General features: G+C 46.1%; 3 protein-coding genes across 3 annotated transcripts in view; 1 reads left to right on the top strand and 2 right to left on the bottom strand.

Moving 5' to 3' along the window:
• Positions 1–8,224, bottom strand: part of LOC115320718 (asparagine synthetase domain-containing protein 1) — a 37,251-nt gene extending 29,027 nt beyond the window's left edge. The window contains exons 1-3 of the mRNA XM_029980852.4: positions 7,943–8,224; positions 1,956–2,156; positions 989–1,111 (exon numbers count right to left, since the gene is read on the bottom strand). Coding sequence (XP_029836712.2) covers positions 989–1,111; positions 1,956–2,156; positions 7,943–8,011 — 393 coding nt within the window. The 5' untranslated portion in view covers positions 8,012–8,224. The remainder of the gene's footprint in view (positions 1–988; positions 1,112–1,955; positions 2,157–7,942) is intronic.
• Positions 4,401–7,791, bottom strand: LOC115329091 (secretory carrier-associated membrane protein 1). Its single transcript, XM_029990572.4, has one exon. It carries the CDS (start codon positions 7,236–7,238, stop codon positions 6,144–6,146), a length of 1,095 nt encoding a protein of 364 aa, XP_029846432.2. The 5' UTR covers positions 7,239–7,791; the 3' UTR covers positions 4,401–6,143.
• Positions 8,225–9,772: 1,548 nt separating the features above from the next.
• LOC8028906 (dolichyl pyrophosphate Man9GlcNAc2 alpha-1,3-glucosyltransferase) lies at positions 9,773–25,732 on the top strand. The gene is made up of 15 exons (XM_029980851.2): positions 9,773–9,857; positions 10,289–10,381; positions 10,835–10,919; positions 14,035–14,124; positions 14,216–14,304; positions 14,408–14,499; positions 16,082–16,146; positions 16,716–16,901; positions 17,611–17,746; positions 18,620–18,705; positions 18,787–18,871; positions 18,976–19,046; positions 19,128–19,196; positions 19,266–19,392; positions 25,413–25,732. Exons 1-15 carry the CDS (start codon positions 9,848–9,850, stop codon positions 25,608–25,610), a joined length of 1,482 nt encoding a protein of 493 aa, XP_029836711.2. The 5' UTR covers positions 9,773–9,847; the 3' UTR covers positions 25,611–25,732.
• The last annotated feature ends 461 nt before the right edge of the window (positions 25,733–26,193 follow it).

Below are 26,193 nucleotides of genomic sequence, written 5' to 3'. Positions count from 1 at the left end.
GTGATTGGCGTACGCGCCTGCGCAGCGCGCTTCTTGGGAGCAGACCAACCGCCCGCCGTGGTCCCGCCGTTACCGCCGTCTTCCGCGTCACAACCACCGTCGTCGTCTCACCGTTTGTGATTATTGCCTATCGGAGTTTTGTCCATACTATGGACACCACGTGTGCAGAGTCGCAGACTTATGCCACAGTTGTGCAGACGTCGTCGAATGCCGTAGACACCAAAACATGGCGAAAAGTGCGGTGCAGACGACACTCGCACCTGCCGCACGCCCGCCCCCATCCCGCCTATCGTTGGGCCGAGGATCACGTGACATCTCGTACCACGTGATGGCCATGTACTTGGCGGCCCAAGGCCAATGTTGCCGGACGGAGCCGAAGTTTCGGTTTCGATTTCCGCTCGTGTTTAAAATTAGATTTAAAATATATATACCATTTTTCGCGAAGCAAGCGACGTAGTGTCTTTTACTAGGGCTTTTTAATTCAAAATCACCCGAAATCTTCGAAATTGAGCGGAGTTGCCCTTTAAGCTGACATTATGGTGGAAGCTACGCGCTTGCCGGATTAATCAGCCGCCTCCCTTTCATCACCTGACCTCATTCTCTGCGCGTGGGTATGCGCGAGAGCGTCATCACGTGACAAAAGTGTGACTGGCCCACCGAGCACGTAGCTTCCACAGCACTGTCAGCTTCGGGGTGAACGGGGTGGGGAAAGCAACTTTAGTCTGAATTTTGAGCGACGGGCTAGTCTTCTAGGGGGAGAATGGCTGTGTCCACGTACACAAACGAGAGTCCGAGCAAGAGGGGACTCCCCCCCTTCTGTCTTCTTGAACTGCTTGGCAGAATGCGCAATTTATGAGTTGAGGAGGAAAGCTAAACAGGAAAAAGTTGGAAATGTCTTTCATTAATCCCTTTAAGGAACAATTAGGATTGCCTTTTATACGGCTTCAAACCTCTGAAACAACAATGCCGCGGGGACACAAACCCATACCTTGAGGTACACCAGTGCCCACGGTCCCTTGATCCTCGAGATGGTGTTAAGAAGCTCCGACTCACTCGAACACTTTGACAGTGCATCCAGCAGGAACGTGGTGTCACACTCTCTCTCCGACACCTGCCACAGGAAAAAGAGAGCATATTTATGCACCGAGAAACTGAGAGGCAGGGGGAGACGAGAGAGGACGTCGAAACGCCGAGCTCTGGTAGGAATGATTAGTAGGTAGACCTAAAGATAGCTGTCATTGTCTCCACTGCACTCATCAAACGCATCAAAACGCGGAACGCTGGTGTCCAGCACTTAGATCTCGCATTCGAGCACGTTCGACGAGTGCAGCGAAGGCAAAGGCAGCTAGTTTTAAGGTCTATCCACTAATCATTAGAACCAGGGCTCGGCGTTCTGACCCATCTTCTCTCGTCTCCTCCTCTCCCTCAATTTCTCGGCGCAAAAATCCTAGTCATTATCTTAAGAATCAACAGGCAGAAGGCATGAAAACTAAGGAGTTAAAATTATCCCTAAACTTTTAGTACATAGACATACACTCCACTTTTGATAATAGTGGATATAGATAGTATATGACACATCAACGAGCCTACTTGTAACCAAGGCCTTGCAAGGGAAGTGTGTTTGCAGTGTACATTCGGCCCATGTCTGAAAGTTTTCTACCAAACCTTTCTCCAGGGACTTTGTGTCCAGATCCTTACTGCATTCCAAATCTCTACCTGTAATTATATGGGCATCCTAACTGTAATCAACAGGTTTTCCTTACCTATAAATTAAAGCAAGTGCCCTCGCACAACATACATTTTCACAATAATACCAGTAGCTCGACCGTGGAACAGCACAGGAATCCTGCAGGGCCAGGCTATCCTCCCCAGTTCCAGACGCTTTGTGACTGCACAACCTCACCAACTTGTTGCGACACTCCAGCAGTCCGACGGAGGGAGAATGGCACCCTCACCCCGAGTCCTCCGAAGACCTCGCCGTTCCAGACCAGCACGTTTCCCGGCTCGTCCCTGACCGGCTGAGGGGTAAGCTTGCGGCCCCTCAGGCCCAGCACGCTGGCGAGGAAGATGAGCGTTGCATCTCCCTCGAGCTTTACCTCTTCCGCTGCGCAGCCGTCCGGACCCCTACGTTTCAGCAGCTGCACCGTCTCGGCACTCTTTGCATGCGTAGAAAATTATTTACAGAAACCATGAGTGTAAATACGGTCTGCTGCAAGTTTGGAGTAGCAGGACAAGCTCCTCCTACAAAGCACTCTACTCTTCCACTATAGCAGAGCAAATGCTGGAGAGCAGCAACCACCAATCATGGAGAGTAGAGAGCTTTCTGAGAGGGCCCTATTCTGCTATCCTTGTTACAAACTATAGAAACAATAAGCACATTGCCGACGTTTTGCACGACACAAGGTGCAGTCCCCGGATGCAGCATATCTGAATTTATATTTTCTATGTTTTTCGTTTAATGCTTTTTTTTCTTTTTTTACCATAAAATCTTGTGCATTTGTCCATTCCCAAATTTGTAAGATCTGAGAAAATATGCACAGTATGTTTATATGTACAACTGATGATCGGACAAGCGCTCATCCTCCATTTTTTTGTGATTATTTCCAAATTTTGAGTGGGCGCTTGCCCGTATTTTAAGGTACCGTAGTCGCCGCTTTTTTCTTTACTGTGCATCACATACAGTATAGATGTAACTATTTTGCTGGCAATGTTTGCTTGCAAAGGCAAAAGTATCATTCCGTCCCTGCCAAGTAAGTGCCAACTGGCATATGTCAAAATATTTCATGACACGTAGCTTAAAGAGAAACCCAATTTAGACAGTCATCCCTTTCTGTTAATTTAAAACTGTTGCTTTAAAATAAAAAGATATGTGTCTCATGTGCTACCTATGCAAACTGCTCCTGTTCATCCATGTTTGTAGAGATGGGTTAGAATAAAACCCAACCAGGATAGGTACCTCGAGATATTGCAGTGTGTCGTCGATATAATGTAAAGCAAGTTCAGGTGCAAATCTGATTCTGATTTGCATATGTCAAATGATTTACCCAACAATGGGCTACCTTCCAGATGAGTTTAAAAGGAAGCGCAGAAAAATAAAGAATTTTTAAGCATCTGCACAGGCAAGTTGCCAAACCAAAGCCCATACTTTGTTTCATCATAAAAAGTGAGTGAAGCCAAAACTACAATTGCGGGCATGTCGCCTTGAATGGCGCTTTCACTGCACATGAGCTTGTGCGCTTGGCAAATCTGTTCAAAGTGGGGCACTTGTTCTTGTAGGCTCTGGTTCGCTCACACTTGTGGTGAAAGGGAGTATAGAGCATGTGAATTGTGACTTTCTCTGGGCTTGAGGCTTCCTCGGGACCAAGTGGCTCTAAATAACCACAGCCACGAGTACCTTCAATATATTTAATAACCTCTGCATTAACCTAACTATGCAACATAGAGAAAGGCAACCACAGCTTTCCTAGCACTTAAAAAAAAAAAAAAAATGTGGGTGAACTTGGAGAGGAAAGGAAGATTGAGTAATCCTTTCATCCGACTTGTGTCAGCATTGTTGAGTAATGAGAAAGAAAGGACCAGCCTCTTTGCTTCCTTTCTTGACAGCAGTGCAGGGTTGCAGTACTGCAGAAACTGCACCAGCTTGGATAATGTTGCATAGAAAAGATGGCAGAGTGTAAGTTGAAATTACTATCTCCCTTAATAATGAGGTTAGTGCACGTATCTTGGCTCCCGTAGCTCTTGCTGCAAGGAGTACCTTTATCAATCTCGCAGTATGCACATAATAGTTCAATACAATAGCGTACCTGTCAAGTTCGGAGAAACCAAATATGGGAAAATTTCTAAGGGGGGGGGGAGGGGGATTGGGGTTTTTAAAAATAAATATTGACAAATTTCCCCAAGAAGACGACTTATTACATTTATATTGCACTGCTCATGCTAGCGAGATACAGCTGAACCTTGCTATCATTGCAGCCGCTTGTTGCAACGGCAAAGGCTCCTTGTTTAAATGCAGGGAGGGGAGGTAATTTGCGTTTTCCGGGAGACCTTCATGTCAATCGTACAACCGTCGATTGGTCAAAATTTGGGAGTCTCCCGGCTACAAAACAGGAGACTTGGCAGGTGTGCAATAGAGCCTTATTTAGTAACTCTCATATCTTTGTACCAGCTTAAAACGAACTGTTAGGGTGTCCCAGCACATCATAGCTTTAATACCCCATCAATGCTCAACAATTTGAATTCTTTCGTCGCTGCTCTAGCAAAAGCTAGGGATCACATGTGGTAAGGTCTGTTGGTAAAGTGTAAAGTTGGAACAATTCCAAAGTAGTACACACATCTGCGTTGAATGGCGCGAGATCTAGACTAATTCCACCGGTTCTCTCTCAAGGACACGCAAAGCTGTATTTTCTCATAGACTGCCTTCAAACTTTATTAGGACACAAAATGATATGAGCAACACAAACAAAGAGAAGGGCCAACGGTTACAGGCTTGATTGGAAGTAACGCTCAAAGAGGCACGCATATCAGGAGAGACAGAGAACGAGAGAGAAGACTCGGAGAGACCCCTTCTCCCCAGTTTGATCTTCCTTTGCGAGATGCTTATATGTACACACACACATCAGAGGAAGAGGCAGAACGTCACAATGCTGGCCTCGCACACCTCTGCTCCGCAAGTGTGCAGTGGCCTGCATAAATAACACTGCAAAACAACATTAGTGAACTCTCCTAACTACATGGAAAAAGTAATCATAGCAAAATCTTCTTATGCAACAAGTACAGTAAGAAACTCCCCTCTAAAAAAAAATATAAATAAAACGGCATTGATAGCTGATCTTTCTCATCTCTCAACTTGCAGAAAAATCTACCTTGACACACTCTGCGAAAAAGATCCTCAAAACAGGCTTTATACAGTGGTCGAAATGTGCTCTCAAAACCCCCACATCAGGTGCACCCAGATTCAGTGTCAATGCAAACACTGGTTCAGACATCGAAACAAACATTCCATGGTCGCTGAACGATGGCATCCTTCAAACGCCACGAAGTAAGGTACCAGCAACAAAAAGAGTCAAAATGCAAGTCAAGAAGGAAAAAAAATCTGCTAAAACATAGCACTGACTTTTCGGAAAAAGTGCACCTTCCCCAACTTCAAGTAAAGTGCATCCTCTGTTCCAGAAGCCAGCTGTTTTAACGAAAGGAGACATCTAGTTGTTTGGAATACGGATGCACAATAATCCCACACTGACAAGATAAGAGTGATTCCTTTGTGGCGGGACAACCCCTAGGATAAGACAGACTCTACAAAAATAGCGCCTGCCCCACTGCACTCCCTCTACAAGATAACATTTCATAAATCATTTCTTGCAATACCTGACAAGGCGTTGGAAAATCTGAGGAGGGGACAGAAGAGGATGGATTTTGACACGACTGGCCAAGACGAAATGAGCAGAGGAGACTGGGATCTAAAACTTTTAAGAGCAACGCGGTTTTTTTTTTTGTTAGTTTTTTTGCACTGTGCTACCGCACTTTCCGCCGCGACTTGCGGAGACTAGTTCGGACGGGAAAGAAAAATGCAGCAACAAGGCTGTCAGCGCAAGAAAGACATGGACCACCAAGGAACTTCATGAAAAACAATGTTGCAACATTGTCTCCTGAAAAACCCGACAATTGCATCACTACCATCAACGTTAAGCACCCACTCCCACAACCTATCGCCAAAGTACCACTGCATGCCAAACGACTGACCCAGAACCGATCCCACTGTCAACAGAGTAGCCCCGACCAATCCGAAAGAGCCCATACTTCCCACACGTCTATGCGGCCACGCCCACAGAACCGCCTATGTCACATCTTTCCGCCAATACGAGAACTCTCGCACCCAGAACGACTATGAAACAGTCACTTCCCAGAAACAAATTGCCCGGTCCCCTGGCCCAGTGAAGCATCGTCAGCCAATGGCAAACGACCCTCTGCCATTGCCAGCCAATCGGTACTGTTAGTCCCACCCAATCCAGCAGTAACTCAAAGAGAACAGCAGATGGGGGACGACTCTGCGCCGCCACCGGCCAATCAGCATCGACAGCTGCCCCCGAGTCCCAGGTTCACCGCCCGCATGCCGGTCCTTAGTCCGGGGCGGGCGTGGGGCCTCCTCAGTACCGGTTCCCGAGGTTCTGGTTGACGGCCGTGCGGGCTGCTTCCGCGGCCACGTTGGCCGCAGCTCCCTGCACGTGCTCGTTGCGCAGAACGCCCGCCGTGAACTCCTGCTGCGCCTTGGCGAACGACGCGCCGGTACCGCGGTACAGGCGGTGCACACGCAGCAACATGATGCCGGACCAAGCGGCGTTGACGGCGTGCGCTGTCGCCACGAGCGTGAGGAAGATCCCCAGCGGGATGGACTTGGTGAAGGCGTCGATGGCGACCACGAAGCCGCACGCACCCGTGGCGCCGATGCCGACCGCGTAGATGACCGAAATGATCAGTTGTACGAAGAAGACGAAGAAGAACACCATGAAGTTAAAGGAGGAGTCGGCGCGAAAGGCCTTGTACAGGGGCCGGAACCAGCAGAGGAACGACAGGGGCGCGAACAGCACCATGTAGAGGAGCGAGAAGCCGAACACGGTGGCCTGGCCCTCCTTGAGCAGCAGCGCCAGCCCGCCCAGGAAGTTGAAGATCAGCACGATCGCGTAGAAGATCCACAGATAGTACATGGTGCGGACGATCTTCTGGAACTCGAGCGGGATGTCCACGCCGATGTCCTGGTAGAAGCACGGGGCCACGCAGCACTTCTGCGGCAGCGGCGGCCAGTTGTTGGCGCGCGCGTTGTACGCCGTGTTGCGCAGCGCCTCTTCGCGGGCCTGCAGCTCGGCCGCCTTCTTCTCGAGTTCCTCCTGGCGCTTCTGCAGCTCCGCCGTACTGATGGACGACTGCGCGCCCGTCGGGCTGTACGCTGGGGGCGGCTCCGATACGGGCTGCATCATGGCGGGTTGCTGTTGCTGCTGCCGAACGGGCGGACTCACGGCGGCCTGCGTCGCCGTGGCCGGCTGGCGGTACTGGGGTACGCTGGAAGGCGCTTGGTTCGTCGCAGGAGGCTGCGGCTGGTCCGCGAACGGGTTGTAGTCTTCTAGGCCTAACCCCGACTGCGCCTGCTGACTGCGACTTGTCACCTGCGTGACTGCGGGGTCCGCGAACGGGCTCGTCGTCACCGTGTGCGGGTCCGCGAACGGATTGCTGTCCAGGCCGGACATGCTGCTCGAGTCGGTGCTGCTTCCGAGGCCGCCGGGCTCAGGTTCGATGCGATACTTCTCAACCGGCTGGACGCTTTATTTGCGGGACGATTTTGCCGAACGGGATTCTTCCAGCAACATCGCTTTCGCTATGCTATCTGACCGCTAGGGGAGATAGCGGCGCGGCAGGCGGGGGGATTTGTGCGCATGCGCAGAACCGGTGTCATGGTCGTTAGACTTAATCGAGAAATCGCTAAGCTTCGCTACGTTCTCTGTTTAAATCGTCTAGGGGTGGTCCACCGTCTCCACCGTGTAGTGGTCCAAGTACTTCGAGCAATCACGCAAACTTCTAATAAAACAATTCCAAGCACATTCACCCAAGTTTGCAATTGAAAATACCAGGGAGCAAGGTAGACAAGTTTTACACGCCATAATTGTAACTGAAACACCGTGAACTGGAAGATGGACTGTAGGGTCAATAACTGCGTGGATTTGCTTAAACTATTAGTAGTCGAAGGAAAAGAGTTCACAGATTACTGATCGGAACCGGCGATCAATTATTACACCGATCAAAAATAACGCACAAAAATCACTGGCAAGATTGATCATCTTTTTTCGCTGTTCAACGTTCAATCGACCATCGCCTCGGCCCTCAGCAGCCTCAGTATCAAAAGCTTGACTGTTAGCGAATTCGGTGTTTTCTATGCTTAGCCAGAATAACTTACCAAGTAAGCCGCTGACTCTTCTGAAGGGGATGCACAACCAATCTTGACGCAGAGCCCTATTCCACACATTCTCGCTGCACTCTCACAAAAACTAGATTTAGAGACGATACTCGCAGAGGAATAATTCAAGAAGCCGCTGCTCACCAATGCTCAAATCCCGACGCATGGCACGAATCTGCGTACAAACGTACCAAACGACCAAACCGCAAGAAAATGTGATTTGAAGAACAAAAACAAACGCGCATTCATTTGGTTGCTATTTTGTCTTTGGGAGTATGTAAAGCTGACTCTTATTGAACGAAATTGGTGTGATGACGTCACAAGTGCAGCGAAATCAGCAGAGCAACGAAGCGTTGGCAAGTTGTAAATAGAGCACTATATAGCTCCTACGGAGCAGAGTAGCGCAATCCTTTGAACCCCGTGTTTTGCCGACAACATGGCCGACAGAGCGGCTCGGCGCGAGTCACGTGGTACTCAGGGTTCCAGGAGGCGGCCCGCCCTATGGGAGAATACATGGAGATCGACATAACACGGCTGATTAAAAAACTAACGACGAGTTCACATTTTTCAAAACTAGCCTGTCGTGAAGTTAGTAAAGCGCTAAACACTTTATCAAAGTTTTAATAATATCGGATGCGTGTGCAAATTTTGAGAAGGCAATTTCCAAGGCAATGGCGTTTGAAGCAGACGATGTTTGCTCGCAGCGGAGATGGGCTTTTCGGGTTGGCCGGAGTGGGTCACGTGAATGGTGTGACGTCGCCGTGTCGTCTGCTGCATGATGCCGCTCAGGCAATTTAAAAAAAAAAATTACGTCCTTGTACGGCACAAAACTTATCGCACATTATTCTAAAATGTTTCATTATTATGTCAAAAATGATTTCCATTCCGCACATCTCCACAAAACTGAAGAAACAACGTTTTTCTCACGTTTTCCATGCATTTCTCACCGCAGTTGGAACCTCCGGGCGTTCGCCGCTAGTCGCCGAGAGGCGGCGTTCTAGATTGCGCTACTCTGCTCCGAAGGAGCTATATAGTAGGGGTGTCGCGAACCGGCCGAGGTTCGAGTTCGACCAGGTTCGACTTTTTCGAACTTTTAGTGGAAAATTCGGCGAACCTTGTATTGAGGTTCGACTCGTGTGCGCATGCGCGACAGGCTGGCCAGTTGGCTTCGGATTGGATAGTGATGGCTAAGGAATGAATTAAGGGCAGCGCTGATTGGTTATTTCAGTTGATACAGTACAAAAAATTAAGTTATTAACTTCTTCAGTGATTAGAATTAGTTTCTTTTAATTGCAACTGTTCACAAAATAAAAAAAAAAAAAACTTTTCATATAAAAAAAATTTCAAACCTAGACATGCTTCTATTAAGGTCTGGCCACACTGTCCACAAAGTCGAACCGGTCGAATTTGGTCAAAAGTTCGAAGGTTCGTCGAACCGGTTCGACCCAGTCGAACCCCGAAAGTTCGACCTAAAAATCTGGTTCGACAAAAGTTCGCGACACCCCTACTATATAGTGCTCTAGTTGTAAAGGCAAAGTGAGTTTTTGTCTTTTGTCGTGGTTTTTGTTTTGTGACTGTTGAGAACTTGTGAAGGCAAAGTGAGTTTTTGTCTTTTGTCATGGTTTTTCTGGTTTTTGTTTTGTGACCGTGTTCCGTGATTCATGGCTAATCTGGCTTTACTGTGTAGCAATGTGATCCAATTACGTAAATTAAATTTTGTGTTCTAATATGTACTTTTACGTTAAATAACTATAACCAAGAGTATAACTTGCATATACTGCCGCTTATCCCTACGTGCCCACGTTACGTCTCTTGCCGCCTCGCCTTGTCGGTACAGCTGGTACAGCCGCCGGCGCTGTCGCGCTTCGTTTGCCAACTTGTCGGTGTTGTTTTTAAAACATCAGCATGTTCACAGGTGAGGCGGGTGTGCCAAATATTTCGTCTATTCTTTTCTCGTAAAATAATGTCTATTTCTTCGCTTTCATCAGATTGCTACTTGGACTTAATAATAATAATAGTATTTATTTGCGAAGCAAAAGTGCATTGGGTGGCTCCGCAAGGCTAGGCAGAAAGAACGCAGAAAGGCAAGGGCCCCTACGCGTGAGCGTCTGCTAGCCAGCCACCCAGAGCCAATTAATTAATTGAGTAAAGCCCAATATGGTGACGTAAAAATATACGGGAGGAAGGTGAGGATGAGATGCGCGAGGAAGGAAGTGTTTTCACACTAGACAATGGTCTTCAATATATCTTTATTAGGCTTTTTTTGGGGAGAGGATTGAATTTCAACTTTGAAAAGTTGCAGTAAATATGTATATATCTATATATATTTTTTTTTCTTCTTTTCAGGTAGTTTCTTTGGCAATGTCGACGATGTGTGCTACTTCGGAGTACTACTCTCACTCCTCCTTCGATGCAGCACGTCTCTGTGGCCGTACTCGGGTAATTATTGAAACAATAAATGAAAAAGAAAAAGGCTCGCCTATTTAACACGTGTATAATTGGAGCGCGTGTTAACCCATCCGGGCCCCCGTTTACGCCGCTTCGCGGCGACAGGCGGCAGCGGCTCATTACAAAATTGTTTGCTGAACCTTCCGTACACGCCGCTTCGCGGCGGCCTAATTCGCTGAAAGGACACTCATGCCATTTTGAAAGGCATTCGCTAAAACGAGCTTCTCTAAATCGCATGCCTCCGAGATGAAATAATGAAACCGCCGAAAAACGATACACATTAATATGGGTTTCCTGACCATTAGTCAGGTGATGAGCACCCCCGTTACACATGACTGGCAATCAAAATATCCTTGCTAGTGTCCAGTTTATTCTTGTATAACAATGTTGCAGAAGATCCAGACATGGATGAAATAACCATTGTATGTTGCCTACTGTATACAGGGGCTGGAAAACCACCTATGTACGGGGACTACGAAGCTCAAAGGCATTGGATGGAGGTGACAACCAATCTTCCAGTCAGAGAATGGTAAGACTATACTCAACACTCAAAATGCTCTTTGCTTCGCTGTTTTGCAGAAGAGAAAAATGTGTACACAATCATCACAAATCGTCGAAATATGCGGATGAGTGAACCAAATTGGTTGAATGGGAGAAATGTTAGGAAGCCACCTTTAGACAAAATGTTTGGCACACCTGACCAGTTTAGGAGACCCAAAGTTTGTATACACCCTTGCACCGCCAAAAATATAGGCCTCCTGCCCTGAAGCTGTTTACCTCTGCACGTTGCTGTTACTTCTGCGTTCGCGTGGTCACGACTCAAAATGTGTCACCCGTAGTCGTCGCCGCCGAATGTTACCCCGGGAACTTGAGTTTGCCACAAGCTAGTAGTTTTTCTTTCATCCAAGCATGTTGAAACCAGGAGCAAGCAGTGCAGCCTCGATGCGTTCGAAACATCGCTGTCATCAGTACTGTTGCGTCACCAACTGTCGAGAATGGGAAGGTATTAACCCCGGAGTGAACTTCTACAGATTTTCATTGAAACCGTGCGAAGTCGGGCGTAGTGAACGATACTAGCCGCCCAACGCATTGAGTAAGCGGGGCTTGTTTTTCTCCCCATCCAGGTTGTTCTTCTAAGGCAAGGCCACTTGATCAAGCGGCCATGGCATGCATTGAAACATGTGTCATGCGGATTTTACAAACAGGAACACGCTATACCGTCCGACCAGTGGAGCGATCCGTTTGAACTACATCTCTTGCCACATAAGATCAGGAGTAAAAGTGCTGTTCCCAGCAAGAGCTTTCCTTTGAAAAGACGACCGTGCGTGCGCACCAACGCACCACAGAAAGCAACAAGCATGTACTGAAGGCAGAACTCCTACTGCTGATCTTATGTTGCATGAAATTTGCAGTGCAGATGTGCAAGAAAAGCTGCAAGAGCTTGAGAGAGAGCGTGCAGTAAAAATGATGTGCTCGGCCAACAGATGGCCGGTCAACGCTCGATCGCTTGTGTCTGCTTTTGCACATTTTCAAAGTTTTGTCATCAGCTGATAGCATTGGCTGTACGGAGGGACTGCAGTTTAGCAGTTTTTGCTTACAAGGCGCGTTACATATCTCGTAATGCTCACTCAAGCTCGACATCATTAGAAGCTCGCTGTTTTTGGAAGTGACAGCGCGCCGACAGCAAATTTGCGGCTTCTTGTACAGCGTACACATACCTTGCATTGCCGAGTTTCTTCCCCTTGCAGAGTGTTAAGGAATGAAAGAAGCTTTCCACATTAGAAATTGGCTCGATTCCGTGCCGGAAAAAAATCGCAAGTGGGGGAATTCATACTGCTGGCTAACATTTTCACGCTGGACAAATTCAAATGCGCAAGTTTATACTACCCAATACTACCAATAAACAAATTGTAGTTGGCGCAGCCTGCCGGTTTTTCTGCAGCACCTCCTGGGCAAAGGAGGAGGCTTGTTGTCTTTCGGCGGCTTCATAGCATTTATCCCATTCGATTGCTACGGTTTATTTATCTGCATGTTTCAACTATTTTCTCTCTAGAGACCATGTACGATAACTATGTTTTTGTTTTGTTTTTTAGGGAAAGGTGCAGTTGAGGATGTTACTGGAAACGAGTATTGCCTCGCAAAAATGTTCCAAAAGCCGGGTGAATTCATGATTGAAAAGGTTTACTCCGACTTAACATAACAAATTAATAACAAAAGGTACAGACGTTTTGCCACCTATGCAGGTGGCATCTTCAGTATACACTGACACAAATGAGGTGAGGTCGACCAGTCTACTTATCACACACGTCCCCGTAAACGTCCGGCAGGGGGCCACGGTTGGTGTTGCACACCGATGATTGTGCAACATCATCGATGTGCAACACCAACCGTGGCCCCCTGCCGGACGTTTACGGGGACATGTGTGATAAGTAGACTGGTCGACCTCGCCTCATTTCTGTCAGTATATACTGAAGATGCCACCTGCATAGGTGGCGAAACGTCTGTACCTTTTGTTATTAATTTGTTATGTTAAGTCGGAGTAAACCTTTTCAATCACGAGTATTGCCTCTACCGACTGAAAAAAAATAAGCAATGGATGGATGGTTGCTAACAGCTATATCCTTTATAACAGGCAGGAGCTTGCACCACCCAGTCTAGAAATTAGATACCAAAAATATGATTCCTCCCCTCGCCCTTATAAGCCAATTTGCTTTTTCTCTGCAGTTTTGTAGCTGTCACCAGGCGGTATGGGATATCACCAGGATGACTTTTGGGGGATTGGGCAAAAAAACTAAAAACATCACTTCCCCTCGGTGAGGCAATTGCCAGTTTTCTTCTGATCAAACCTAGTCGGTGTTACCCCAGCACTGGGCCTCTGGAAACAGGGTTGAGACTTTGGGCCGGAGCCACACGGGAGGAAGTCCGAATTTGCCTTTCTCCTGCCTGTCTGTAGCTGTGTTAGTTGTACGTCATTCAATTCTCCCTAAACGATTTTCACCAGTCTTCCAACCTCCTTGTTATTACTAAAATACACTTATCCATTCTTCCATTCTCATCTGTAAACTACAGCGCTCCGGCTGAATCTGTCACCCTCTTCAAAAGGGCGCGAGCAAGCCCAATCTTCTGGCCTCAAATAACTAGCTCCCCCGTGAATCATCATACCAATGTTCCTTCCTTATTTTCTGTTTCCGTCCCCTATACATAGTTAAAGCTGATTTTCGCTGCTGTCTTTCCTTCCACATTTTTTTCTCGGCTTCTTTTACTTCCTTTTCCGCAGAGATAGTCTGCTCTGCTCCAGCACTTGACTGTTTGTATTTTAATTATTTTTGGGTTCAGTTAGTCCATTTACTGTTCAGACTTTTCATATATATACCTCTCGCCCATCGTGTATCCTCAATTGTGTCGAGCCTTAGTTCAAATTTCAACTTACAGATTGCCTCTTTAACCTCAAAAGATGCCCAGCCCATGTCTGTAAAAAAAAAAGTTACTGCCGGTGGCCTTCCTTTTGGGGGAAATTTTGACTATTGTTGTTACATTTTCTATCTCTCAAAGTCATGATGTACTAACCTTTGTTGACATCCGTCAATAACCCTCTAGCTTTAGCATGACTAGTGCTCATTGGTATGGATTTTGATCTCCAACAGGTATCAGAATTCAACGCAAAATGACCTGCTCTACTGGGGTCTCGACTACCCACCACTGACGGCATACCATAGCTGGGCATGCGGGAAAATGTGAGTACTGTGATACCGTTACGCTGTGTCTTCTCCCCTGGGATTTTTGTGTGATCGGCCTGACATTGTTTGGTTTTTTCGTCGAATGCAGCGCAAGTTACATCAACGGCGACTGGGTGTCTCTTAATCAATCCCGAGGCTTGGAGAGCTACGAGCACAAACTGTTCATGCGTTACACAGGTATGCAGTTGTGACGGCACGACAAGTTATTGAAGTATTCGCTTTTCTGGCTTGCTTGGCGACTACGAGAGAAGCGGCGGCACCGTGCGGTATTGTTTTGCAGTGCTTGCCGCGGACCTGCTCGTGTTTTTCCCCGCTGTGCTCTACTTCTGGAGTTCAGTCTCGTCTTCGTTCCGGATAAAGCCAAGAGACCTTGTGAGTTTGTATTCATTGACCCCTGTAATTATTCCTAAGACTGATGTAGTCAAGAAGCTTTCAATAAAAAGCAAAACTTATTGTTCCTTTTTTTTTTTTTTTTACATTTACTAAAATGAAAAGGATTAGATTGTCCTCTGTCCGGAATCTTTGCAGAGTATTTAATAGGCTCACTCATAAAAGGACACTGACCCCCCCCCCCCAAAAAAAAAAAATGTTTATTTTTGTTAGGCAATTCAGTTTCGGTGTCAGAGGACTACCCAATTAATATTTTGCTACAGCGTCACATATATTTTTAATAAAGTCAAAAAAGGCAACTGCTCAAAACCAAAACTGAACTGGGAAGGAAGAAGAAATCTAGAGGAGGAGATAGTTACCAAAAGTCACGTGGCTGTGCAGCTCTTTTTTTTTTTTTTTTTTTTCAATCTACGTATTTGCAGCGTTTTAGAAGCCACAAAAAATGGGTGCCTTATTCTCAGTCTTGTTTTTTTTTTTGTATTGAGTATGTGCCTTTGATGACCCATGACTCTGATTATCTTTGGTGGTTGTGTCTAAATCATAGAAAACAGCTCGTGACCACAGAAAAGAGAGTGAGCGTGAATCAAAACAGCCAGTTCTCACTCGGTGGTTTTCGCGGGGAAAGAAAACAAATTTCGAGCCGTAAATTGTGTTCTGGGTAGGTGGGCTCTCATACTTCATGTACAAATAAAAACCTTGGTGAGCGTCAATGCCCTGTCAGCGTCCCTTTAATATTTTTGGACTAGTGACTGAAAGAAGGAAATGGGAGGTCTCTGCGGCTCACCGTGATTTGTTTTTTTTAGTTGGGCCCCATGAGAAAAACTTTACAGGCAACCGGACAGGCAGCCAGTGATCATTGCCGCTGTCTCTGCTTGAATATGGACCAGGATTGCCGATCTATTGACAGTTCCGTCTGCTGTTGATCAAGCCGAGACTACATCCAGCTCTAAAATTCGTAATTGGATATCAGGACCCTTCACCCTAAGTGATACGAGAGGAATAATTTGCCAACACTATAGCTGGGTGACTGCTCAGTTGTTTCTTGGCTGTCCACAGAATGTTGAGCTGACCTGTGACATTGCGAACGCTTGCAGTAATTAGAGTATAATAACTGTTGCTTTAGACAATCTACTGGGAAGTACTACGGAAGCGCCCACTTCATACAAGCGCCCACCATTAACATTTTTCTAATTTGGGAATTCTGCAAATTTTATGTCGAGCACCTGCACCCCACACCCTCCAAAGCACTGGAATCAGTTGAAAATATTCACCATCACTGCCAGCAGCGATATCATGTGACAATAAATGTGCTTTCTCTGATTCCATTCACCCTGCCCTCAAAGCTCTTTATTGGCTGCCATTCTGGCTTTTACCGATTTGACCAGACAAGCGCCCATCTCTATATTAACCCAGTTTTTAGTGAAAATGGGTTGGGCACTTCCCCAGTATTTTACGGTAATTAAAACTGGTAGCCTTACTACTTATAGCATTTTGCTTTTGGTAGTTGAAATGGCATGACCCCTTGCAGTGTATGTACACAATCCTTTTTGTGTTGTCGTTGCAGGCTATTGTCAGTACACTGACCCTTCTATCGCCGGGACTCATCCTCATTGATCATGGCCACTTCCAGTATCCTTTCATTGCGTTCGAGAACATGAGAAGCTTGAAATATAAAAAATGACGATGTATGAAATCACTTTTTGCTGTTCCATTAAACTTATTTGCCAACCTTCTATTTGGTAGCATGACCAGTGTGTTGTAAACATATGGCAAGAAATGCCTCATAGCAGTGTATTAGCTTTATTAAGGTAACTCTCTGTGACCTTTCGTGATAGTACTGTAAATGCTCATGCAATCACTGTATCCTGCATTTCCAGAAATACTTGAGCAGCTTTAGTTGCATAGCTCTCCTTTTCTAAGCGGAGAGCTTGTTTGCCACTTCCCTACAGTACCTCGGTGCATGTGTAGAGATTTCCTTTCAGGGAAGCAAACAGCCTTTTCAATCTGCTTGAATGCCATACATCTACTCCAAATTCTGTACAAAAAAAAAAAAAAAGTGTTGCTCTCACTTATATATGCAGTTGATTTGCATGTACGGCTAGGATCATATAATTTGACAAAGTAAAGGCTTTGGTGACTGGCTAGTATTTGTGCTTTTGTTCATGCGGTACTTATTCCTTGAACACAAACTTTGCAAGATACAATTGTGTGAGCCTCGGACTTGCCCTGCTTGCGATTGGGTTGGTCGAGAAGGAGCGACTGCTTTGGGCTGCTGTCGTTTTTTCGCTGTCGCTCAACTACAAGCAGATGTCCCTGTACTATGCCATCCCCTTCTTTTGCTTCCTCTTCGGGACTTGCTTGAAACGGCCGAGCTGGGCTTCAAAGTAAGTTGTTTTACTACTAGACGAGTAGGTCTACTTAGAACTATGAGACCGGTGAACTTTCTACTGTGGTTATATCCTCCAGGATATATATATTATATATCCTGAAAATTCGAGCGCTGTGGTACCAATCCTCCAGTTGAAAACTTTCTCGTCATGACGCTAGTTGTCTCCAGTAGAAATTTTGTATTCTTACCAAAGCACTCTACCCCTAAAGCGTAAGCCTTAGGTATGCTAAGTTATTCCTTGTTGCAGTTAAAATGCATTGTGCAGAACAAACCTTTGTTTAGGTAGAAGACATACTCAAATAATACCCAGAGGTAAGAAATGTATAGGCTCGAACAATTGTTTAATTATAGTCGCTGACACCTCAAGCTAGGACGGCGACTGGAAGGAAGGTGGGAGAGGAGAAAATGGACACAACGCTGGCAAGGGGAGGAGGGAGCCCCCCGCCAGCGTTGCATCCGCTTTCTCCTCTGCCACCTTCCTTTTTCTCGCCCTAAACATACTATAAGAGAAGTGGACCTTTTCACAGTTTCATGGAAGCACTGCTGAAAGGTCTATAGTTGAGCCAGTTGGTACACATAAACATAGTGGAAATCAAGCAGCACTCGAGGCACAGTAGGCGTATCAACCGTCCATTCTTGAGCACTGTTGAATTTGCATCACATTTAATACTGCTGTAATACTCTGTGCATGACTGTCCGAAAAGGCTGAAGCTCTTCCTGGGCCTGACTGGTGTCGTCTGCACCACATTTGCCGTCTGCTGGGCACCTTACCTCCACAGTCCTGGGCTCTGGCTCCAGGTTCTGAGGCGACTCTTCCCGCTGGATAGAGGTCTCTTCGAGGTATGCCTGCAGAGAGAAGTGCAGAGCTTCTCTCGAGCCCCATTTTTAATTCTTGCTCGGGAAGTTTACGGAAACAAAGCTTGTCCGAACTGGAGTAACTTTGAAGGGTCCGCCGGTACAGCCCTTGGGTTTGTACGGACAAACCAAAGACAAAAGGGCAAGCAGCACGCAAAAAACAGACAAAGCAGAATAAGTAAACATGGGACAAGCGCTGACTCTCAGCTGAACTTTAATAAAAAATGAAATCAGCAACACCGAACACATCATGGGGTGGTCAATCAACAAATGTCTAAAATTGCAATCGCTCTGCTGTGTGGCGACATCTGGCTGATGCATTGTGTACTACTTTTTTTAATCGCATAGGCTTCTAAAATTTCCCTAGTAATTCGATCTGCCCTTGCCAATAATCTCTGCCTTTTTGAAGATGGGTCAACACCCACAGCCAGCACAATGAAGGGGTCAGTGGCCCCTCACTACTCCCACTTCTGATTGTAATGACGGGCCATGCTCACGCAATCTGTGGTTTTTTTTTTATTAAAGTTCGGTTGAGGGTCAGCACTTGTCGTTCACTTCTGTTTTGTCCCCGTTGTTTGTGCGCTGTTTGCCCTTTTGTCAGTATGAACCAACTACCCCACATCGCCACCCTAATACAAACCAGTGCATGAACTATACCGTAGTATTTGTTGAGAGCAAATGGCAAGATTCTTTATAATGAGATGTTTTAATTCTGATGCAGCTATAGATCAAAAAGAACTCTGGCTTAAAATGGACCCCTGGTAACACAAGCACCATTTTTACATTCCTTTTATGTGTGCAAACTTGATTCAGCTTGAATTTCGGACATATTTTGAAGCTACACACTGCTTCATTTAGGACAAGGTTGCAAACCTGTGGTGCACTCTTTCCCTTGTGGTAAAGTTGAAGTCTCTCTACTCTGCTGCCACACTTGCGGCTGTAAGGTAGGTCCTTTTAAATAAAGCCAGACTGTTTTAAGTCAAAAGCCAATCCGGAGCTGGGGGTCACACTTTTCATTCAAACAGTGGACTTGTGACGCTGTTGTCTGCTAGCATCTCTGCAGTGGATCTGTTGTTGCGGCCAACACCCGAGCGGTTTCATCACTGTCTTGTGAGTACTTTTTAACTTGGGCTGTCACGGGAATATCTGTTGCACTATTCTTTTTCTTGTTGTTTTTTGTGTACTTTAATTACGGTTCTTTTTTACCCTTTCAGATAAACTGCTCCTTAGTTTTCTTCCTGTGCTCGTACCAAGTTCACGAAAAGACCATCCTCTTGCCAATGCTGTGAGTGACTGCAACTTTCCATTCTTTTTAGAAAATAGTCTCCCATAGTGGGGTTGTCTTCACCTGGAACTTGTATTTCAGGGCTTTCTATCTCGTTCTCCATAAACATCCGGGCCTAGTACTCTGGTTTTCGACCATCGCAACGTTCAGGTATGCATGTTCACTTTCCATGCGGCTTTACCCCAAACATATGACTTGTGAACTTTCTGTTATTTACAGCATGTTCCCACTCTTATGCAAGGATGGCCTGGTGACGCCTTATGTGGCTCTGGTGGTTCTCAACATTGTGTTTGTCTTCAAGGCCTACCTGGAAACAAGTCAGCCGAGCAGACTCGTCACAGTTCTTGTCAGTATTGACCTTTCAACTTCCCCATTATTGGAATGTGCACTTATTTTGGTATGGATCTCGTCTAAAGGGACGTTGGCGCCCCAAAAATACAACTAATTTTTAAGGCGAAAGCCTTACTTGTCTTACTCACTGACAAATCAGAGTAAATGGCCAAAAAAATGTGCTTGAGCGATACGTTCCGCTGAATCGTATGCTCAAGGACGTCCCTCGCCCTTGCAGTCATCCTAGACCTCTAGGACGACCTTACTTGTTAAAGTACATGAAAAACAAGCGTCAGCATCGGCATCGTTCCCAAAAGATGGCGATTAAAATACGTCATCAAGCTTTCGCCGCTTATGCTCATGCGCATGCTCAAGTGCAGGAGCGTAATGTCACTACCGGAGCTCCATTTGCAAAAGGTGCACTTTGGACTTCATCTGTGCTTGTTATGTGCTTTGTGCGATGGACTGTAAGGCGACCATGTCTACATCTATGGCAAATATGCCACGGCCTCCTTAATTAAGTGTTCTCCTCTAGGCGTCGTTCTCGACGTCGTCCTTAAGGTCGTCCTAAAGGTTGTCCTAGAAGTCGTTCTTGACGTTATCCTAGAAGTCGTCCTAGACGTTCTGGACGTCGTCCTCTAGGTGTTGTTCTCGACGTCATCTTTAAGGTCGCCCTAGACGTCGCCCTTGACTGACTTTCGCCGTCCTACACTTAAGCAGTCTTAAGCGTACTCGTATATTTTGAAACAACACTATAGTCAGTTACAAGTGAAGAAGGTAGCGGCAAATGCCCTTCAGAGGGATTCTTGTGTTCCTCTGCCACTAGTCTCGTCACGACTTGAGCGATCCAATCTTGTTCTTGCAAACAAAAACTTTTAACATGGCTGCCCGGCAGATTTCTTACGACTCCAGCTTCTTGCATCAATTATTTGGCTCTTTACTGCGGTTTTACACTTAGCCGAGCAAAGTATGTCGCTGAGTCGTAACTGCATCTACTTTCATTCGCAATAGGTTGTGCACAACAGCATGAGAATCCAGCAATGTTATTGCCATTGAAAAGTTTGATGTGGGCGTAAGTAAGGCTTAGCATCGTGCATCGGACGCCGTCTGCTTCTTGGTCTGCCTCAGATTATGTCTCAACATCGTGACGGCATCGGCTTTTCTTCTCTTTGGTTTCCGTGGAGCGAAAAAAATTACAGCTGTCACCAAAACTCTTCTTTATAAGTAGGGTGTGCATTTTCCGGTTTTAATTGAAAAACACCAATAAACATCCGTCGGTGACGAAAATATAAAATCTGTTAAAACCGAAAAACACCGGTGGTTGGATATTTTCGCCCTGGTTAAAACCGAAAAACACCGGTCGTTGATAGATTCCGACCTAGCGAAACCCTTTCCCCGTAAAGGTTCGTCAAACGTGTTATCTCGTGGATCCTGCATTCTTCCAGTGTTTATACATGGCTTGCAGGTGGCGTCAGTCCGCCCTCCTTTCTGTGGGTCAAAAGCGCCTAGTGAACGCAGTGGAAGCTAAGCTCTCATATGCCTTTCCCCTATTGTGTCTCCCATGGCCCCCTTTTTTGGAAAAATTAACACAGTGGAGGGTAGGCTCTCACGTGCCTTTTCCACATTGTGTCTGGCCAAGTGATGTCGGTGCAAGCCATGTGTTCAGAGGTTGCTGTGGTTCCTGCGAGACACTGCCAACGTCCGTGTCGTACAGGAGCGTGCGTTTTCATAATTGCGGGTTGCGAACCGCAAGGAACGTGCTGCCATGACGGCAGCACGTTCCTTGCGTGTAGATGCAAGCATGAAAGTATGCTTGCATCTACTATAATAACCAAGTGTTAAAAATAGTTGCTTCCTAGAGAAGAAGTGTATGAACTATGTGAATAAAATTGGAACTCTCTGTCTGTGATCAATCACTTTTTTTCACCGATATTCACAGATTTTAGCTTCGTCGTTAGACGTTCCACCGATATACACCGGTGTTCTGAAAATAAATAAACACCGAAAAACATCCGCCAATTTTTCTCACAAATAAACACCGGAAAGTAGACACCCTATTTATAAGTGTAGTGGGCTATGTAGGATGGGCATGAGTGAACCGCCAACACAGTGAGTGTCTCCACCCCATTTCGACCTTATCTTTGCTGGCATTTGGAATTGTCCGTCTACTGAAATGACACCTTCGAAGCAATATCTATTCATCTCTGAAACATGGCGTCCTTGTCAAGCTTATGCATCGCAATCAGCTGCACGGTTATCTATGATCGCAATAGCAACCTCGGATGCATCCTCGTTCGCAATAATGAGCTGTTACATGCATGTGGCATACAAATGATAAAGCCAGTGTTTTGAATGTTAACAAACCGATGTCTTCTTTGTGAAAAATTTCAGAAAATTTGGAGAAAGGAGATTTTGTTCTCTCAAATGCTTTTTAACATTCTGCTTGCTCTCGAGCGCCTGTCAGTCGTATGCTCATGCTTTGAAACCCGGGTATATGACACGTGTACCCTCCCCCCCAACCGCGTCACGGCATACATTTCACAGACATGACACTGGACTTAACCTTTTATCCTTAAAGGGGCCCTCCGGAGCTTTCTGCGATCGTCTGTTTATATTGTTATATTGCGTAGTAGGTGCAAGTTAATATGTATACAAAGTTTTAGATTACAAAACCGTTTATTGAGCAGATGGCAGAAGAAATATATCGGGACTACTTTCTCTCGGAAGACAACCCCCATTCCCTGCCCATCGCTAAAACTTGACCAATGGAAATGCTGCACCCCGTGGTGAATGCGAACATTATTATTGCAACACTTTTTAAGCTTGTTGTAAATTAGAGTTTGAGAAAAACGTAAACTGATAATGGTGCGGGAAACACAGTCCGCAATTATCGCTCCAAAACCAGCGAACTATGTTTTCTCCCCGCAAGCTTGTTGCTGTGGGGTGATGCGTGGGCGCGTTGGCTCGTCTGCTTCCCGGTGCGTCTGCAGGCGTGCGTTTGCGGGACACGTGTTCCATCTTCCCGTGGATCCCGACTCCGAAGCCAGCTTTGCGATCCTTCCACGTCAACGAGTCAAACTTTTCCTTGTCATCTGTGGGACGCGACTGCGTATTGCAGTAGCAGCGCGATGGTGCGGTGTGACGAACGACGACTGCCGAGCACAAAGTCCGGGTTCTTTGACGACGGTCCGCGCGTGTTCGAGAGATTCCTCCGCGAGTCGGCGGTCGGCGGCGTTGGTGACGCGCAGTGACGCCAGGATCCTTCGCTTGCTATTGGCTGACGCGTAAAGAGATGCCCCTCCCATTTTTTGGGGTCATCTCAGAAAGGGGGGCGTGCCGGAGACTTTGATAGCAATTTTAGTAGGGAAATCCGCCGCGCATGATTGTAATTTTATGATTTTTAGAATCCTTAGGGCCTGCAGACTGAGTTACCGCCATAAAGAGACCATCGCAGAACGCTCCGGAGGGCCCCTTTAAGGTATTACCGGCAACCACATACCAAATTTACCAATTTACTTTAGAAGGAAAATTTTGTCCACACTATTCCATTGCAGCAATGGTTTAATATTTTTTAACAGCCGAAAAGTATGTATAGATGAAAATTATTTGCAAGGATAGCTTCCCTTCAATTCATGAATTGTGTCTTTTTTTATATGCAAAATATTCATTTAAATAAAAAATTCAAAAACATACCGATACCCAATGTCCTGATCTTGGTCCGAATGCAAGTAGCATAATGGTTTGTCTTTATAACAATAAAATCAACGATGTTTGAATCAAGGCAACGGCTCAAGCCGCCCAATCACGTTTCTGACACATGTTTATCGCTGCATTTTATCAGGTCGTAGCCACAAACGAGTTCTTCTGAGTCCACCCTCATCTTTCAGGTCTACTTTGACAAAGTCAGACTCGTGTAGAAAACATATATCAAACTTCTCCTTGGAGGCAACTTCGCAGTCCCCATTGTTAGAGCTTCCGTGGAACCATCTGAAAAGGGGGTTCCCGCCATTTCATCGACACTTGTTTCATTGACACACGTTTCATCTACAACTTTTTATCGACACTTGTTTCATTAACACTACTGCCGCCCAATCACGTTTCTGACGCATGTTTATCGCTGCATTTTATCAGGTCGTAGCCACAAACGAGTTCTTCTGAGTCCACCCTCATCTTTCAGGTCTACTTTGACAAAGTCAGACTCGTGTAGAAAACATATATCAAACTTCTCCTTGGAGGCAACTTCGCAGTCCCCATTGTCAGAGCTTCCGTGGAACCATCTGAAAAGGGGGTTCCCGCCATTTCATCGACACTTGTTTCATTGACACACGTTTCATCAACAACTTTTTATCGACACTTGTTTCATTAACACTACTGCCGCCCAATCACGTTTCTGACGCATGTTTATCGCTGCATTTTATCAGGTCGTAGCCACAAACGAGTTCTTCTGAGTCCACCCTCATCTTTCAGGTCTACTTTGACAAAGTCAGACTCGTGTAGAAAACATATATCAAACTTCTCCTTGGAGGCAACTTCGCAGTCCCCATTGTCAGAGCTTCCGTGGAACCATCTGAAAAGGGGGTTCCCGCCATTTCATCGACACTTGTTTCATTGACACACATTTCATCAACAACTTTTTATCGACACTTGTTTCATTAACACTACTGCATGGTGCTCTGAAGTTTCATCATCACGCGAATTGCACTATAAATTATGGGAAGTGTGCAACGAGACAGCGATGGCATAGTGTGACTCCCAGCAGGGCCATTTTGCATGCACATTGTGCGTAGCAGCCGACAGACAGCAAGCATTGCATCAGTCCTAGTTTCTAGTCACTTGCGACACGAGCTTCTTAAAGGCCGGTTCACACTCTTGCGACTTCTTAGAACTCGGTGCCTTGAAACCCCTTATGTATGTATGTATGTATGTATGTATGTATGTATTTATGCAACGCTTGCTCTTTGCAACGAGCGTCTGCAAAACAGACCCCCCCCCCCCCCCCCCCCAAAAAAAAAAAAAGGAAAAGAAAGTGGAGTATTGTTGCTGTTGGAGTCGCCGCACTGGCGCTCCTCGTAGTTAAAGGGCTGAAACAGCTCGTCAGATCTCCCGAGACTCGTGCTGTTGAGAACTTCCTGAAGTCTCTCCTGAAGCTTGTCTGCTCGTCTTCTTTCCGTCTGGAGCTGCCTCTTCAACTCCTTCACCGTAGACAATTCTCTCTTGTCCTGCATCTTGCACTCCTCGATGTTGTCCTGTGCTCTTGCTGCAGCTTCTTTGCTTTCTGTCGAAATTGCACTTCTGGTTGTTTGACATCTCCAGCTGAATGGCGAGATCGTTTACGGCATTGTCCAGCTGCGACTTGAGCTTGGTGTAGCCGTCCAAACGTTGCCTTGCTTTGCACTACTTCAGGGCATCTTTGGACTCCTCAAAGGCTTTCTGTAGCATGTACATGCGTTCCTGCGCCTCATCCTTGAGCTGAAGCACCTCATCCTTCATAGAGGGCAGCAGACGCTTGTACAGTGTCAGGGCCGCTTCATTCTCTATCACCATCTATTGGGTAGCAGTGGAAACTTGGCGGTCCGGCGTATTTTTTGTTTCTCTCATGCATTATCTTTTCTTTCTTGGCTTGAAAAGCTTTTGTCAACATTGTAAACGAGCCTTTTTCATAGGTATTACGCACATTTGACCTTGGAAATCCCGCAAAACCTTCGCTCCTGTGAAATGCAGTTCTAGGGTCACCACATAGATGGTGCCAGCGTGTTGCTCGTCCCAAGAAATTTACGAAGTTTTAACAAATCTCGTCTCTCTTGGTAGTACTCGGTTGCAAGTGTGTGAACGGGCCTTAACACTCTCGCATTAAAACCTCAGAGGGCCACAGTTGGCGCTAACTCCCTTTCCTCTAGAGGTGGAATTTGAAAGCACAGATCTTCTCCATACAGTGGCGAAAACAGCCGCAATCATCTCATTTCAATTCTTTGGCTTGCCCTTGACCCCTGATGTGTTAGTGTTCCTCCTCAAACTTGTTTTTGTTTCCACTTTCAGTTTGCACTCTCAATGGGAGGGTGCACCTTCTTGAATGCTGCGCACCTGCTGCTGCCTCCTCCCAGGCGCTACCCTGATGTGCACTCCCTGCTCAATGCGGTGTACAGCTGCGGGCACTTTGTAGTCTTTGTCTCGTACACGCACTACCTCCAGTACCAGCTACCCACCACAAAATACACCAAGATCAAGAAGAAGTGAGAGCAGTACGTCGTGCTGCTGCGTTCGGAAACTTCTACCAACCGGTGCCTTGGTTTCGGGACAATGGGTTGTACACTGAATGACAGTGTTAAAGTAAATGCTCAACTGTTTTGTTTTTTTTTTCCTTTCAATTTGGGATTGCACTGCTCTTTCCAAGTCAGCCAATCCTTTCCATTCTTATTCTCGCAAATTTTTCTTTTCATTTGGTCAACAGTGTTGTGCAGGACTTGTCTTCATTCAGCAATAGTGTGATAAACATATTCTCAACTCCTTTTTATGAAAAAGTTGCCACTTGCCAAATTCAGAGCTCAGGAAATTTGGATTTTTTTTTTTTCTTTATGACAGACATTGCAGAACTACTTTTCCCGCAAACAAATCGTGAAAGGAAGGGTTTGGGTTTTAACTGTTATGTCTTTGGTAGGTATCCCCATGAGGGCTACTGTGCATGTTTGACATCCATTTGTACAGTAACTTGTGGTGTACAGTTCAACCTCGATTTAACGAAATCACCGGGACCCGCTAATTATTTTTTTCGGGAATTTCGTTAAATCGAGGAAGGGAGACCTCGCGCATAAGGTGCACG

Source organism: Ixodes scapularis, unplaced genomic scaffold (assembly GCF_016920785.2).
Source record: "Ixodes scapularis isolate PalLabHiFi unplaced genomic scaffold, ASM1692078v2 PGA_scaffold12__126_contigs__length_90152505, whole genome shotgun sequence".
Taxonomy (NCBI): domain Eukaryota; kingdom Metazoa; phylum Arthropoda; class Arachnida; order Ixodida; family Ixodidae; genus Ixodes; species Ixodes scapularis.
Note: the sequence above shows the minus strand (reverse complement) of the source record. Positions and strands in the feature narration are given on the sequence as shown.

Coding starts and splice junctions, on each gene's coding strand:
- LOC115329091 (XM_029990572.4), bottom strand. CDS start 7,238: ATGTCCGGCCTGGACAGCAATCCGTTCGCGGACCCGCACACGGTGACG.
- LOC8028906 (XM_029980851.2), top strand. Junction 14,500..16,081: donor GGATAAAGCCAAGAGACCTT/GTGAGTTTGTAT, acceptor TTGTCGTTGCAG/GCTATTGTCAGTACACTGAC. Junction 16,147..16,715: donor ATTGATCATGGCCACTTCCA/GTATCCTTTCAT, acceptor AAACTTTGCAAG/ATACAATTGTGTGAGCCTCG.